The 17,470-nt window shown below is 35.5% G+C and overlaps 1 protein-coding gene across 1 annotated transcript; it reads left to right on the top strand.

Moving 5' to 3' along the window:
- Positions 1 to 30: 30 nt before the first annotated feature.
- On the top strand, positions 31 to 17,204 carry LOC127857665 (actin-related protein 2). Its single transcript, XM_052394254.1, has 8 exons — positions 31 to 198; positions 2,049 to 2,159; positions 6,662 to 6,877; positions 10,461 to 10,533; positions 11,305 to 11,441; positions 12,985 to 13,134; positions 14,511 to 14,789; positions 15,659 to 17,204. The coding sequence occupies exons 1-8, from the start codon at positions 151 to 153 to the stop codon at positions 15,827 to 15,829; spliced, it is 1,185 nt and encodes a 394-aa protein (XP_052250214.1). The 5' UTR covers positions 31 to 150; the 3' UTR covers positions 15,830 to 17,204.
- Positions 17,205 to 17,470: the final 266 nt, after the last annotated feature.

Below are 17,470 nucleotides of genomic sequence, written 5' to 3'. Positions count from 1 at the left end.
GGTTAGTCAATACGGACTCAAGCAGCCAATCAAATGCGTCGTACTGAACGCCTGTTTAACAGTTACTGTTGGGTGTTACTTCCGACAGGAAACAAAAACAAATTTTGTACCAATTCAATTTAGAATTGGTAAAATCCATCGCAATCTGCAATGGATTCACAAGGGAGAAGAGTTATCGTTTGTGATAATGGAACAGGGGTGAGTAACCATTGCAACTCATTCTTGATTTTTGTTTGTGCCTTTCAATATTTACCATAAATCGTTTTACAATTACAAAACCCGGAAGTGAACTACCTGTCAAAACAGTAAAACACAAAAAAAAAGTTATTCTTTTACTTACAGTGTATTTTTTTATTGTAATTTTATGGATTTTTAAAATATTTTCTGAATTTCTTTTGTGGCAGAAAGCAGGTACTTTTATTTATTTATATTATTCTTATTCAGTTTGTGAAATTGTCACAGAGTTACAAATATTATTATATTATTGTGGGATTTTTGATTGAGTACATTATAATTTCATACAATACAATAGTTACAGTTTTAAAGATATTGAATTGATTTCTATGAATATGTTTGAATATGATTTCTTTGTCTACTGAATTGCAGTAGAAGGTTACTTGAACCACATGTTTAACTTGATATTGATTACATTGTGTTAGTTACAGTCTTGGAAGTCTTCTCATGTTAAATTCACACTCAATATGCAGACTGTATGCTGACTGTATGCTTATCAGCTCTAGCTATAAATAATGACTGTGACTAAAGATTCTAGACTAGGTGCTAATTAATTACAGTCTTGTAGAAGTAAGGAAGTAAGGTACTGTATGTTGGATGAGAGATAGATATGATTGGTCAGTAAGATGTGTGGGTGTGACTTGGCATTAAGAATCTGTATGATCGATGGATGAATGAGAGATATTATTGGTCAGTGAGATGTGTGGGTGTGACTTGGTATTAGGGATGAGAGGGTTTCAAAAGAGTGACAAGTTAGTTTATGAAGGAAGGAAGTAGAGGTCAGTAAGAGAAAAGTTAGAAAGTGAGTTACAAGTTAGAGAGAGACAGTTGGAAATAGGAGGATGGAATTTGTAAAATACAGGGCTCGAAATTAACTTTTTTTTCTACTTGCAAAACATTGCGAGCAGCTTTAATACCAACTCGCAAAATCAAAAACAGTCTCGCAAATTTTGCAAGAAACATAAAAAAGTTAATTTAGTACTATAAAAACAAAATAAAAAGTAATTAACATAATTTTTTTATTTCTGCAATCATACAAAGATATCAGTTCCTTGGACCATAAGGGTATTGTTTTCAAATATAAGTGTGTCGTGTTCACCCAGAAAACAAAGTTTAAGTGTCAGTTTTGGGATATTTTTAATGGGTTTTTAATCATTGAAAAAAAATCAGCTATGATATCGTGTTGAGTGCGACGACACCAAAATACAAATCAACGGTTAACTTTGCTTTATCTTTCGTATGTTTATTTCCGTCTGTAGGTAAAAAGAAACTAATTACGTCTGGCTTCGACGCCATGTCTGTTCAAGTTCAATGAACAAATGTGAATAGTCGACTGTTTCACGTTTTTTGTACCAATACTATCCGCGTATCTGTACTATTTGTATACCAGTCTACATACAAGGTGCGCGCTTCCGCATACAGGTATTCAGACGTTTTATAAATTGACCTACGGTTTAGCGTTCATGACGTCGAGTGCATTTATATTACTAGTTTTTTTCCAACTATTTCTTTACTCGCAAAAAAGTACTAGTGGCTTAAAACTTAACTCGCAATCAGTATTTTACACTCGCATTTTGCGAGTGTGCGAGTGTTAATTTCGAGCCCTGAAATAAGATCTGATAAGAATGTAATAGAGTTAAGAAGGAATGCTTTAGAATGCAATATAGGAAGATGGAATTTGTTGAAAATTATGTGAACTATAAATGAATAAAAGAGTATACGCAGAAAGCGAGTTGTGTTGTGCTAATCATAACAAGGGCACAGATTTCCCCCGGTCCGGTTACAAAATTCTTCTGTATTTCTTTTACTTTCAGTTTGTTAAAGTTGGCAATGCAGGATCCAACTTCCCGTCTCACATATTTCCTTCGCTGGTTGGTCGACCCATCATCCGCTCAGCAGTCAAAGTCAATGATGTTGAAATTAAGGTATTGACACTACATAATTTGGCAATAATTCACACATATCAATTTACATGCATGCCATACGTCCCGGATTGTCCGGGACAGTCCCGGAAATGAAGAACTTGTCCCGCTGTCCCGGAAATCTGTCAAATGTCCCGGAATTTACAAAATCCATATACAAATGTACCTAATCTTAGGCTTAACTGCACCTCAAATCTGTGTATATCTGCAGCGTCTCCATGACAATGCCAACCCGAATAGGCAGACTACGCTATGTGTCAAAATCGATCAATTAACAGGGGCAGTGATTCATTTTGAAATCTACATCAATGAGTCCCTGGGACTCACATATTTTGAAACAATGGGTCCAAACTGAAAACAATGGGTCCCAGATTGTGTCTTTGTAAATTCGTTACAGATAATCTACTTAACATGATACTTCTTAGCCAGGGGCTCTTTTATGCAATTGTACAGCTAAAAGCAGAAATAGTTTTATAGCAAGTAAAATCTTTATTTGTTTTACTTTTAATGACAAACAATTTAAAACATAAAACAACTTAAACAGAGAACATTTAACATCTTTAACAATTTGGAATGACTAGAGTTTTAATAAATTGGATGAGTAGTGTTTAATTTTTTGGTCAAAATTAGCCCTTTCAAACAGTGTGACAAAAGACAATATCTTCTTTAGTCAAAAGGTTTACACCTTCAATACAGATTTAGTGTTACAACACTCATACTGTATTTAAGGTGTATAGCCTTCTCGCCTTGTTTTTCTCCAAACAGGGAGAGCTTTTTCCACAAATTCATTCCGAGCAAAATTGCACAACTTCACTCTCATAAGTTTGTCTTGTTTCCCTACAGTTAACCTGTCCCTGAATTTGGTCAAGACCTTATTCTGTACAGAAAAAACCCTCTCACATCCTGCAGTATGAACAGCAGATGTCAGGGCAAGCCTAGCCAGAACTAGCATGTTTGGAAAATCAGGTGTATGATACACAGAAATCATGTTCCACAATTTCCACAAACTGTCTCTTGGGTACTGCTCTGCTTTTACAACTTGCTTTAAAAGTTTCCATTCTTGTTTTGTTTGATCTTCATTCACTATAGGTCCAGAAGACTTCTCGTAGACTTCCTTGTCATCACCCTTCCAATTTACAGTTTGAGTATGTCCAAAGAATGTACAAAGTTTTTCAATTTCTTTTTCACCATATTCCGCCCGAGCCAATTCGTCTGAAATTTTCGATCTTTTTTCTTTTCGGAAACTTCTTTCGAAACATCTTTCAAGACATTGTCATTGTAGTCTACGCTTGGAGTGTCAGTTTTGGGTGTTCGGCCGAGGAACTGGTGTTTTTCAAGAAAGATGTTAACTTACATTGTTGAGGATCAGATTTTAAAACTTTTTTGGGTGGCATTTTCACTGTTTATAAACCGGGACCTCGAATTAACCGTCCAACAAACGATAATAAAATGCCGTAACTAATTGGATAATGGATATATTTCAACCAATCAAAATACGTGTACTGTATTCTACGTCATTATTTCCCGCTGCGTAAGGGCAAAGGACAGTTGTTCACACATCTGAAGTCCAACATCGCTGAGTAAAAAATTAAAAGCAGTTTATGTTCGCACGTTTAACCGACAAAGAAGTTGAGTAAAAAAGTAAGCATATAAAAACTGAATTTGAATTGCGTTCGCCATGTCAAAACTCTCAGCAGATTCGTCCACTTGTTCCAACAACTACGCGTTACACACTTGTCTTACAATAACGCAGTGACGTCACCATCTATGTTTAGAACGCTTACACTGAAAACACGTGGCTTGTATCTAGTAACGGAAGTAGTTATATTTAATTTGACGTTAATAGATCAAGTGTATTTCGGATAGGCTTTCGAACTTTTGCAATTAACGATGCGAAACAAAAAAAATGTACCAAAAATGCATATGTCTATAAATATCGCTGCGTTTTATACTTGTCCCGGAATATCGGCAAAAGTCCCGGACAATTTAACTCAATGTCCCGGAATTGGTCTGAAAAATTGTGGCATGTATGCAATTTAAGAGTTATTATACAATGTTTCCTTTAAACATATTTTAATAAAAAAAAAGGCATACAGAAATAAAAAGGTAATTAATTGCCCTAAGTCTTTAGCAGGAACATAGTGTTTCGGAAATAGGGCTGCAACGAATCCAAAAAATTTGTTCGGATCCAAATCCGAATCCAAATAAGGTTTCTTTCAGTTTTTCGGATTCGGATTCCTCAGATATGAGAAAATGAGAATTGTCTGTCTAAATTAAAAAAATCTATGTTTTAGAAGTATAATTTGACAACAAGACATTAAACATTTATCAACAAAAAACATAAAAAGTTCTCGTTAAACATTGTAGCAATGCCAAAATAAAACGAAACTTTTACACTTATTCACTTAATAGTTTGCTAGTTAACATACACTTTTCACTGTTCATAAGTTTGAGGTTTGTTTTCACAAAAATTAACATATCAACATTGCCCGGGTCCAGGCAAGCCCTATGAGCACTGATGAGGTCTCCTGCTGTGGAGAAGATTTTCTAACTGGGCACTGAGGTTCCTTGTATCACAAGATAAACTTAGTATATGACGAAAGATGCTTTCAAGACTACATGATGAAGGAACACAATTTGACAGGTCGCGAAATTATGAAAATTTACCTGAATAACATTCCAGCCACACTCTAGCCACTACCGTTGATTTTAATACAATTCAGAAAGACAATAAGGATTGAAAACTTACTTATTGCCTTTAGGAATTGCATTTGTAATGTGTATTTCCTCCATGATTTCGAATTAGTTTTGCTTTCGGGAAGGATCTCGAATGATCTGCTATTTGACTGTCACACATCAATAAATATCGACTATTATATGTATCTTTTGAACAGAACCAGTCTGTATAAAAAACAATACTCGTGAAAACAGCGCTAGGTTACATACAACTATGAAAATAAATATTCGGAACCGAAATTTCCAGGGGTGGATCCGTACCCGCGAATCTGAAGTTGGATCCGATATCATCGGATATTTTGGGTACCCGTTGCAGCCCTATTCGGAAATGATTATTCGTGACCAATACAATTTACGAAAATATTGCATTGTCAGTATTCATTATTCATTATTTATTTCTACTGTGATTGAATAGTACCAGGATTTCTGACTACATGTTGTACTTGCTCCAAGGCTTTTGGTTTAAAACAACATTGATTGAAGTATGTCATTTTAATGCCCCCGAAGGAGGGCATATAGTGATCGGACCGTCCGTCTACCTTCCCGCTGCACTTTGCATTTAGGTTTCGAAAAATGCTCATATCTGCAGTGTTTTTTTTATGGCAATTTTGGGGCCGATATACGGTCCCATTCCCCTAAAAAAAAGAGTATATATTTTTCCCCAATTTTGTAGAAAAAATCCCCTCAAGAAGTTATAAAAGAATATTAGAAAGAACTCTCTAATGATAAATATATCTCAAATTAATTTCATAAGCAACTAACAAAGTTAATAAAAAATTAATATGATTTTGAATTATTATAAAGAGTTATATTAAATTAGTTTTTCCCACATCTGTGGACTTTTCATATGAATTGCATTTTTCCCAAAATGGCCAGGAATAGACCTGATGTATCTATATTGTGTCAATATTTGTTGATGAAAACATTCCAATTTGGTCCATTTTATTGATTAAAAATGCTCAAATTTGCAATTGTATCAATTAAAAAATCCCAATTAGACTCAAAATGGCTAGGAAAACTGAGACTGTGCATGAAGGCTGAACTGTTTGAAACTAATGTTGAAAAATCATTGATATATATTTAAGAAAAAGGACAGAGAAATTCAGCTGTGAATATTACATTCATACATACATGTGTATTCATATAATAAATATCATAACATATAAAAGAGTGAATTTTTAATTTTCCCCTTTTCCCAAAAAACGACGCGTTTTTCCCCTTTGGACGGGCCCTGCCACCATTCCCCTATTTGTAAAAAAAGCCTTGTGTAAGCTTCTATGTCCCTTCACATAGCAACTTGATATTTGGCATGGATGTGTATCTCATGGAGCTGCACATTTTGAGTGGTGAAAGGTCAAGGTCATCCTTCAATGTCAAAGGTAAAAAAAACATGTATCAGAGCAGCGCAGTAGGCCGCATTGTGTTTCTGTTAAATCTTACACATGAAAGTAACATTCTTTTCTCAAATTTTAATTTCTTTATGTTACTTATTCAAATTGGAAATTACAGTTAGCATAAATGGCAGAAGTAGAAGAACACAATAGGGGGGGCCTCCCTGGTGATCTGCCATTTTTCTGTGTCTGGAAAAAAAGCCTGGGCAAAGGCTTGTGTCACCAGTATAAAATAATGTTTCCTTCAAAATTTGGCCAAATGCTTTTTTCATTAAAAACATGTTTGCAAAACCCTGTTCAAAAATAAAATACAAGCTGCTTTATTGTGTAGTGCAATATTGAAATATGTGTTAACCTGCTGTTTATTAATGATATCAGGATATCATGATTGGAGATGAAGCCAGCCAGCTACGTTCCATGCTGGAAGTGAACTATCCCATGGAGAATGGTATAGTTCTCAACTGGGACGATATGCAACTTCTGTATGATTACACATTCGGTCCTGAGAAAATGAACATCAACACACGCAATACGAAAATCTTGCTAACTGAACCACCAATGAATCCAACACGGAATCGAGAAAAAATGATAGAGGTTAGACAATATGTTTATCACTGAATCAGAACAAAACCTTAGTGCTAATCAGATGTTTTGTTAATACTTTTTTGTTTTATATTGCTGCAAATTGACCTTCAGGGCAGTCGTTGAAATGTCTATGGGGTAGAGACATGATTCAGATTGTATTCATTATATATTTGATTAATTGTGATTTAAACTAATCCATTTTGAGTATTGATCATTACAGATACAAAGCTTTCAACTTTTATTAGTATTAATAGATTTGCAATTCATATATATAGAATTTAACAGGTGTGTTGTCTACTCATTGTAGACCAAGCTTTTGTCTATGATTGCTCATTTGTTTTATACTTTGTATAACCTAATATACATTAATGTTACTTGTTAAGTTGTGTTTGTTATAGCTATTGCATGTTTTATTGATTTTTAGCTCGGCTGTTTTCGGAGAAAACCCGAGCTATTGTCATAGCCAGCTTGTCGTCTGCCGTCCACCGTAGGCGTCGTGCTAAAACCTTAACATTAGGCATAACTTTTTAAATATTGAAGATAGCAACTTGATATTTGGCATGCATGTGTATCTCATGGAGGTGCACATTTTGAGTGGTAAAATTTCAAGATGAACATCATCCTTCAAGGTCTAGGGTCGAAAAAACAAAGTCAAGGGAAGTAATAAGCTTTAAATGGACATTGTTATCTGACCTGCCCATGTATATATTTTTGTTAAATAAATCAAAGCGGCGGTGAATCTACAGTCACGGTAGTGGCTTTTAATTATTTGCTACTAAAAATAGAGATTTGTTAGAGACAATTATTTTCAAGGGAAGTAATTTATATACCGGTAATTATAAATCTCATATTATATATTTCCTTACCAAGAATTGAAGTTCTTTTCACAGTTACTGTACATATTTATTATTTTGATTATTTATAACTCAAATGATTGATTTGTCAAAGTTTTTTTAAATGATATAATTATCATTTCTTTCATGTACTTAGTTGTTAATAGCTAGGTTGGCGCTAAGGAAAAATAATTAGTAGCCAAATTTCAGCACTATAACCTTATTTGCTCAATGAACGACATAATCATTATCATAAATCTATAGGTATCAACAATGACTGTATTAAATTATCAATGAAGTCACATTTAAATAAATTATTTGTTACCTGAAATCAAATAATTTTATGTTTTTTTATTTTTCATTTATATTCATTTTCATGCACTGGCATAAACAGTATACAATGTTAAAACTTTCAGATATGCCCCGGTCTTTGATTGGGTGGGTCTTGCGTAACTCTTATTCGCAATCCCCCTTCTCCCAATAATTTTTGCTGTAGTCTGGTGCTTTTTGATTCTTGAGAAATACATTTACTGCAATGTATTCTTGAATTGACATATTTTTCCATAGTTGCAATATATAACAGGGCTTTTTTTCCTTCTTTATGAGTGGCCGTGGAAGGACATTTCACAATTTTGAAAAGGACAATTCACAAACCTAACATGGCCGTGAATTTTTACAAAATGGGCCATTTTTCACAATTTTAATAATTTCACGACTCGGTTTTTCACAATTTTAAGAAGTTCGCGACTCAATTTTTCACAATTTTGAAAAGTTTCGCGACTCAATTTGTCACAATTTTGAAAAGATTGCAACTCATTTTTTCACAATTTTGAAAAGTTCGCGACTCATTTTTTCACAAAATAAGGGGGCCAGGGCCGCTTCACAAAGTCAGGAAAAAAAGCCCTGTATAATTTATTGAAATGTACCGGTAAATTTGTAAGTCTTAAATACTGCATGTACTGAGTGGCTAGGCTATATTTAGTTACACATCGTCTGTTTAAAAAATGCTTTGCATGCGTAGACCTTGGCATTGCAGACGGCAGCAATAATTTCGCGCTCTTTCTTATAACACGGGTTTTACATGGCATACCGGTATTAATGCATGGTGAATAGTTATTATCACGTTGCTGTAGAAAAACGGTGTAAATCAGTCCTACAAATAGACATGATAAAATATACATGCACTGGATTTAATTTGTTACCGCATCAAATTATTAACGGGTTTTGTTTTCACAACTTACTCGCCGTAAGTAATTTTACACTGCTCACCAATTGCAATTAACTTCTCATAATTAATGATTGTTTACAGTACGGTAAGGTGTGATGATGATGCCCGAAACCGCCTTTCATGTACTGCTTTATTTACCGGTTTTATATCATGTATTAATGCTACAACTGTGATTCATTGTTAATAAACGCTTACTCTGTGACCGACGTTAATCAAAAATAATAATCGCTATATAACTCCGCCTCCATAAACATTCTCGTAACCGATTGGACGTTAAATATCACAGTTTGGCGACTGGAAAGTTACCCAAAAATTTCCCGTGATGCATCCGTCAACATACATGACTGTGTTATGTGTCTTGAATATACGATACGGGCATCCGGTTATCACTTATCTATGGACTATCCATTACCACCTGGAGCTTTTATGGCGATTTCATGTGGAAATCGGTACCGAGTTCTCTTTAAAAGTAGGGAATATTATATACTTATAGAGAAATATCAGGTTTTTTTGCAATCGCCATTTTCATTCACATTTTAAACTTAAATCGCCAGCTGAAAGATTCAATCGCTTTTGGCGATTTTGGCGATCGGAAACGCTAACATAGTTAATAGTATTGTTCATTACATACCTGTGGACTTATGTCCATAGATACATGATGAACTGTGGCTATGATCTCTTTGATAAACCACAGGCCTTGGTTGTCAGTGATGTCTGACTTGGTCATTTTTGACTGTCTACAGACCCCCCCCCCCCCCCTCCCCCCCCCCCCGGTTGGATTGGACAAAATCCAAGGGAAGTAATAAGCTTTAAAGGGAGATGATTTCTATACCTGCCAAATGATAAATAGAAATTTCAAAGTGGCGCAGTAGGGGGAATTGTGTTTCTGACGAACACATCCATTGTTGGGTCACTAGGTCAAAGGTCAAGGTCACTGTGACCTCTAAAAAAAAAAATTCTGACAAGCTTTCGCAGCCGAGCATGGCACCCTTTATGCGGTGCTCTTGTTTACTTAAGAGTTCTTCTGAAACATTACAGCTGTACTCTGGGAAAACATGGCATAATGAATTGCTTAAAATGTCAGAGTAGCCTGAACAGTCAGCACAGGCCTATCAGGGATGACACTTTCTGATTACAGTGAATTTTCGTGTAGAAGAGATCCCCTATAAATGAAAAATTCCTTAAAAGTGGAAAGTGTCGTTCCTAATTAGACTGCATGAATGAAACATGATAATTTGGAACTTTATGCACATGCATTAAACCCAGTTTTCCCAGAGCTAGGCTAATTTAACCCATTTATGCCTAGCGTCTAGAAAAAAGGCATTGGCAAACAGTGTAGACCCAGATGATACGCCGCATGATGCGACGTCTCATCAGGGTCTGCGCTGTTTGCTTAAAGAAATTTCTGTAAAAAATATTCTAAATATAGAAAAAATATACTAGACATCCCTAATTTTGGAAATAAATTGATCCAATTTAGAAGGATGGGAGAGTCCACTAGGCATAAATGGGTTAATGTCTCTTCTTGTAGGTTATGTTTGAAAAGTACCAATTTGGTGGAGTCTACATTGCCATTCAAGCTGTGCTGACACTTTATGCTCAAGGTATGCACATTTCAACCAAGGAAACTTTAAGATGGTAAAGATGAAAACCAGGAAGATATGACAGTGAATCAAACAGGAAGTTAGTAGGAGCTGTGCACTTGATGTGTCTTTTGTGTAGTGCACTGTACAACTGCAGTTGTATAGGATTATTATCTGAACTGTGTTTTGCGTGACTTAAGAAATGAGCCACTTTTTATGGCGCATATATGATTACAATATTGAACTAAAATTTCTTTGATGTTCTTTTTACAAGAACTACTAAAACCAATAGATTATTGCCTACAAATTTGCTTTGCTCAAATTCCTTAAATACAGTAGTACCAGACTGTATTATGCACAATAGGCCTGGGATTTCTCTTTCAAAAGAATTTTTTTTTCAAAACCATGTCACTTGTATGAAATAAGAACTGTCAAACATTTACCTAGAGAACAAATTTAGTCTCAGACCTTTCTTTAATTTTTCAAGTCTGAAAGGTTGAACTTTTTGTACTCAGATTTGTTTGTTTGTCACTAACATGAATAGAATATTTCAGTTCTTTAATTTTACAGGTCGAGCAGACATATGTACATTTATATATATCACTTTCATTTTTATTCAACTTGTGCGTCCTTTGTTTGATGGAGCTGCCATGACTGCAATTTAAGAAGTCGCACTTAACACACTGGGACTAAATTACTCCCAGAATATACATAAATGTGAGCTTTGTTTTAACTGCACTAACAACCATGGTAACCATGGTAACATCTGACACCTACCCTTTCATGTTGCAGGTCTCATCACAGGAGTGGTGGTGGACTCTGGGGACGGTGTGACCCACATCTGTCCAGTCTACGAGGGCTTTTCTCTGCCCCATCTCACAAGACGCCTGGACATTGCCGGCAGGGATATCACTAAATACCTTATCAAGGTATGGATAGAACCAAATATGTTGAGTATATCACAGAATGCCTTTACAATATATGGATATCACAAAATACTTTGTCAATCTTTATCAATGATAATCACAGGATACCTTTTCAATATAGTATATGAATAATAATTTTTAATTTAAGAGAATATAAAATAATACTTTTGTCAGTAAAAGGATATCACAGAATACAATGTCAAGGTTGGGATATCCCATACACATTGTTTATGTGGGGATATCACAGAAAATTGTGTAAAGGTAAGGATATCACACAACAAGTTGTCAATATAGGGTAATCACAGAATATCTTGTTGAGGTAGGACTATCACAAAATATATTGTCTATCTAGGGATACCACAAAATACCTTGTCAAGACAGGGATATCACATAAACCTTGTCAAAGCAGGGATATCACAGAATATGTCAGAGTAGGAATATAACAGAATATCTTTTCACGTTAGGGATATTACATTATATTTTGCCAATGTAGGGATATCACTGAATATCTTGTAAAGGTATTAATATCACAGAATATCTTGTTAAGGTACAGCTATCAAAGAATATCTTGTCACATTAGGGATATTACACAATATCTTGCCAATGTAGGGATATCACTGAATATCTTGTAGTAAAGGTATTGATATCACAGAATATATTGTTAAGGTACAGATATCAAAGAATATCTTGTCATGTTAGGGATATTACAGAATACCTTGCCAAGGCAGGGATATCAAATAATAAATTGTAAAGGTAGGGATATCACAGAATACATTGTCAGTTAAGAGATATCACATAATACCTTGTAAAAGGAAACATATCACATAATACCTTGTCAAGGGAGAGATATCACAAAATGCCTTGTTAAAGGAGGGATATCACAGAATACCTTGTGAAGGTAGTGGGATATCACATAATTCCATATCAAGTGAGGGATATCATATCACAGAATACCTTGACATGGTAGGGGATATCACAGAATACCTTGATAATGTAGGGGGATATAACATAATACATTGTCAAAGGAACGGTATTACAAAAATTATTGATAATGTAGGGGTATATCACAAAATACATTGATAATGAAGGGGAATATCACAAAGTAACATGTCAAGGGAGGGATATGATAGAATAGCTTGATAATGTAGGAAGATATCACATAATACCTTGATAATGTAGGGGGATATGACAGAAAAGCTTGTTCAGCTGCGTTGTCATTAAATGCTAGTGTTGTCAGAGAAATGTCTGGTATTATGTAATAAAATAATTAACTTGTTTTAACTCTTTCAGTGCGGGAACTGAATTTTGAAGGCCTTTGCAAACAGTTTGGATCCAGATGAGAAGCCACAGAACGTGGCGTCTCATCTGGATCCAAACTGTTTGCTACTCTGATAGTATTCTTTGAAAAAAAAATCAAAGAAAATGCTAATTTTAGAAATTAGGCAGACAACATGTTTAGCAGATGACACATTTCCCAGCATGCAAAGGGTTAAACAAAAAGAAAGTACTCGGCCTGACCACATTTTGTTTTCTTGCCTTTCTATAGTTACTGTTGCTCCGTGGATATGCCTTCAACCATTCTGCTGACTTTGAGACCGTCAGAATCATGAAGGAAAAGCTGTGTTATGTAGGCTATGACATCGAACAGGAACAAAAACTGGCACTAGAAACAACAGTGCTGGTGGAAACATATGAAGTGAGAAACTCATGTAACTTATATAATAATGTAATATTAAGGAGGTAAAATTATTTGTGTACAGATGTAGTTGTTGCTTCTGATCTGATTTTTGTCTTTTGGTGGTCACATGGCAATACCAAAAACACACCTTCAATTTGGACTTTCATGCTCTCATGAGCTTTTATGATGGCCTTTTGTCTTGCATCCATGGTTATTCTTAATCATTTTGCTTGTGAATATGATAGTGGTTACAATTATTGTCCAATCTTCATGAAATTTAATTAGAACATTTGTCCCAATGTCTTCCCTGAGTTTGAAATTGGGTCATGTGGGGTAAAAAACTATATCGTGAGATGAAGAAATCTCGTGTTCACTCTCAAATTCTCTGTTAAAAACTTTACCACAAGGTCATGAGGCAGTTTTCTCATGGATTTAAGTAAGCATCTTAGGTCCAGAGTGGGACCTTTTTTATGCCCCCCCTTCGAAGAAGAGGGGGTATATTGTTTTGCACATGTTGGTCGGTCGGTCCGTCCACCAGATGGTTTCTGGATGATAACTCAAGAATGCTTAGGCCTAGGATCATGAAACTTCATAGGTACATTGATCATGACTGGCAGATGACCCCTATTGATTTTCAGGTCACTAGGTAAAAGGTCAAGGTCACAGTGACTCGAAATAGTAAAATGCTTTCCGGATGATAATTCAAGAATGCATAAGCCTAGGATCATGAAACTTCATAGGTACATTGATCATGTTTGGCAAATGACCCCTATTGATTTTCAGGTCACTAGGTCAAAGGTCAAGGTCACATTGACTCAAAACAGTAAAATGGTTTCCAGATGATAACTCAAGAATAATTAGGCCTAGGATCATGAAACTTCATAGGTACATTGATCATGACTGGCAGATGACCCCTATTGATTTCTAGGTTAAAGGTCAAGGTCACAGTGACACAAAACAGTAAAATGGTTTCCGGATGATAACTCAAGAATGCTTACGCCTAGGATCATAAAACTTCATAGGTACATTGATCATGACTGGCAGATGACCCCTATTGATTTTCAGGTCACTAGGTCAAAGGCCAAGGTCACATTGACAAAAAAACATTTTCACTCAATGGCTGCCACTACAACTGACAGCCCATATGGGGGGCATGCATGTTTTACAAACAGCCCATGTTGTACTAAAATTACATCAGTTAAAGTTTGCATGCAAGTAATTGTCTCTTAAGATATTCAACTGAAACTGTGTGTGTCTATGTATGCCTATGTCTTTGTTCATCATGTAATAATGCATAGTAAACCGAGTTAATAAAGCTTTACGAAACCCTTCGCTCCATGCACAAAATCTTGCAATATCATTCTTGCAAATGTCTCTCTCTCGTTCATCCCTAGCTGCCAGACGGCCGTGTGATCAAGGTGGGAGGTGAGCGATTCGAGGCCCCCGAAGCGCTGTTCCAGCCCCACCTGATCAACGTGGAAGGTGACGGTGTGGCAGAGATGCTGTTTAAGGCCATCCAGGCAGCGGACATAGATACCCGGCCAGAGTTCTACAAGCACATCGTGCTGTCGGGTGGTAGCACCATGTACCCCGGCCTTCCCAGCCGACTGGAGCGAGAACTCAAGCAGCTGTACCTGGAGCGAGTGCTGAAGGGAAACACCGAGGCCCTTAGTGTAAGCTACTGGGCATTTATATTAGTCTCGGTCTGAGAAAACTGGTCTTAAAGCAGGAGTGTAAAAAGTCATCACAGTAAAGCCTGTGCAGTTCGCACGACTAATCAAGGACGACACTTTCTGCCTCAACTGGATTTTTCGCTAAGAAAACACTTGCTTTTAACAAACAATACCTAAAAATTGGAACGTGTTGTCCCTGATAATCTGAGACAACACTTTACATAAATCCATTATGCCCAGTTTTCCTAGAACGAAGCTCGTGAGGTAAATTTGAATTTATTCAATTTTGCATAAATTGATTTAGTCTATTTACCAGCAAGCTCTGTTGGTAGTTGAGGGAACTACTAATAAAAGGATTGTGGTCTTGTTACCGGGCCCATTTAGTGTAGTGATTGGTCTATCTTTGATGTCAATGCACCCCTATCCTGTGATTCAACTAGGACTTTTGACAGTAACTGGCATATTTATGTGCATTGAGTTCTGGTAAACCAGCTAACCAAGGAAAAGTAGTTAAACTTACCTGTATGATATGACTGAAATTCCGTTTAATACTGTGAACAATTCAAATAAACAAAATTGACCTATCATGGATGCCACCCATCATGGATGCCACCCAATTGATAATTAATAGTCATTGACCCAAGATGGGAAACCTCAGCTTACATGGGATGTTTTCAATGAGTTTGGTCCTCACACTAAGACCAATGATCTTCAAATGTTAAGTTCTGTTATGTGTAATTATGTTTGAATATTGAGATGTTGATGTATTGTACTTGCAAATGTTCAGTGACGAAAATAGAAAAATAGAAAGAAATCAACATAAGTTGATAAGATCATCGGTGTAAAATGATCAATTAATTATATTTCAGAAATTCAAAATACGCATAGAAGACCCCCCTCGAAGGAAGCACATGGTGTTCCTAGGTGGTGCAGTCCTGGCCGATATAATGAAAGACAAGCCGGACTTCTGGATGACCAGGGAAGACTATCAAGAAAAGGGAATTAAGGTGCTAGAAAAACTTACCGGGCCAGTCAAGTGATCTCCCTTTCTAGTTAGGACCATAATGCAATGTAAAATAACTGTTAAAGAACAAATATTTAAGTATTATTTAAGTAATACAATTTTATATGTGTAGTCAAAATGAGCAGTGCAACCAAGCAAGCATGTATTGTTCTGTTATTGCGTGCAATGAAGGAAATGTGTCAAGCCTGTTAGTACTTGTATTAAAATGAAACTCTCAGCACCACTGGCACATATTTGACCAGTGTTGGGCTTGTGGGCTTGTGCTCATTTTGATCATTGTAATTTGTCTACTGAAATACATTTATAATTATATCTTAGTTGTTACAGTTTTTTTTATTAATGACAACTTACTGTTGAGTTTCGTGTTCATTCTGCCATGTTTATGTTGTCTTTGCAACTGCTTTATTTAACAATATGCAAAACATTTCTGTTTATTAGGAGAACTTTGCAGCTTATTTATTTGTAAAAATATTTGCTTTTTTTACCACAAGTATCAGAGGTAATTATTATATAATGATTTAGCCAGATTAAAAAAAATGGCAGAGAGGCCTAACAAGGGGCAGGTTGACCTCTTTGGTTAAAAATGGATGAATTGTAACATTTGCACATTGTGACTTAAGATCTTAAACTTATTCATCTACTCACCAGATATTCTATGAGACATGAGGTATGTTTTTTATACAAAAAATAATTTTAATACCAAGTAAGGTTGCGTTTTAATTTTGAAAATCTTCACAAGCTATAACAAACAAGTAACAATGTCGATTTATACATATTTAACTCAACTCTGACAAATGAATCAGAAACAAAAAGGCTTGGACATATTTTAAAAGGATGGGGCTAACAAATGGTACGACTCGCCCCCCCCCCCCCTTTCCGTCGTTCCGTATTTTGCTATCTCGGATATTTAAGGCAACCGTAATTGATACTCAAATGTGACTTATATGATGTAGATTGCAAACAACATACATCTGAACTTGATTGACATTTATACGTGCTTAATTAAATGTTCTGGCAGATGTGTACATACAAGACTAATTTATACATTTGTCCCTGGATACTACATGATATGAAACTGTCAATAAGACGTTGACAGCAATAAAGAGCGATTAATGAGGACATGTCTGTTTTCAAAGAATTGTTTTATATCTTTGTTAAATTCAAAGACAGTGCTATGTATATGCATTCCTGATAGAGGTACTTTGACCTTAATATATATGCTTACACTTATATAATTATGTTGTTTTTATGTGTACATAAAATGTTGCAAAAGTCAACATTGTTTAATAAACTTTGACACCTTTCGTGTATAAATAACAGACAACTCTATGTCTCTTGCACATATCTTGTATGTACCTTTAATGTAATATGTAATAAATATAAAACCCTTACGACTTGGGTCTATTTGATTTTGTTTTTTCACATCCATATTCCTTGGAATGTCGGCTTATAGACGGGTGAGTTTTTCCTTCTTACATCTACATGAAATAACGCCGACTCAGTAGCGCCATGTAACATGTATATTGTAATACAAAAACACGAATTATTAATGCAATGTGGGTAACGTACCTTTTATAAAAACAATGTTTTTTAACGAAAGTCACAACTACACGATTATGTTCTTTCCTGCTAATCCGTTTAAAGAAATTCTGCGGAT

This window comes from Dreissena polymorpha, chromosome 14 (genome assembly GCF_020536995.1).
Source record: "Dreissena polymorpha isolate Duluth1 chromosome 14, UMN_Dpol_1.0, whole genome shotgun sequence".
Classification (NCBI taxonomy): Eukaryota; Metazoa; Mollusca; class Bivalvia; order Myida; family Dreissenidae; genus Dreissena; species Dreissena polymorpha.
The sequence above is the reverse complement of the archived record's forward strand: the minus strand, read 5'-3'. Positions and strand labels throughout refer to the sequence as shown.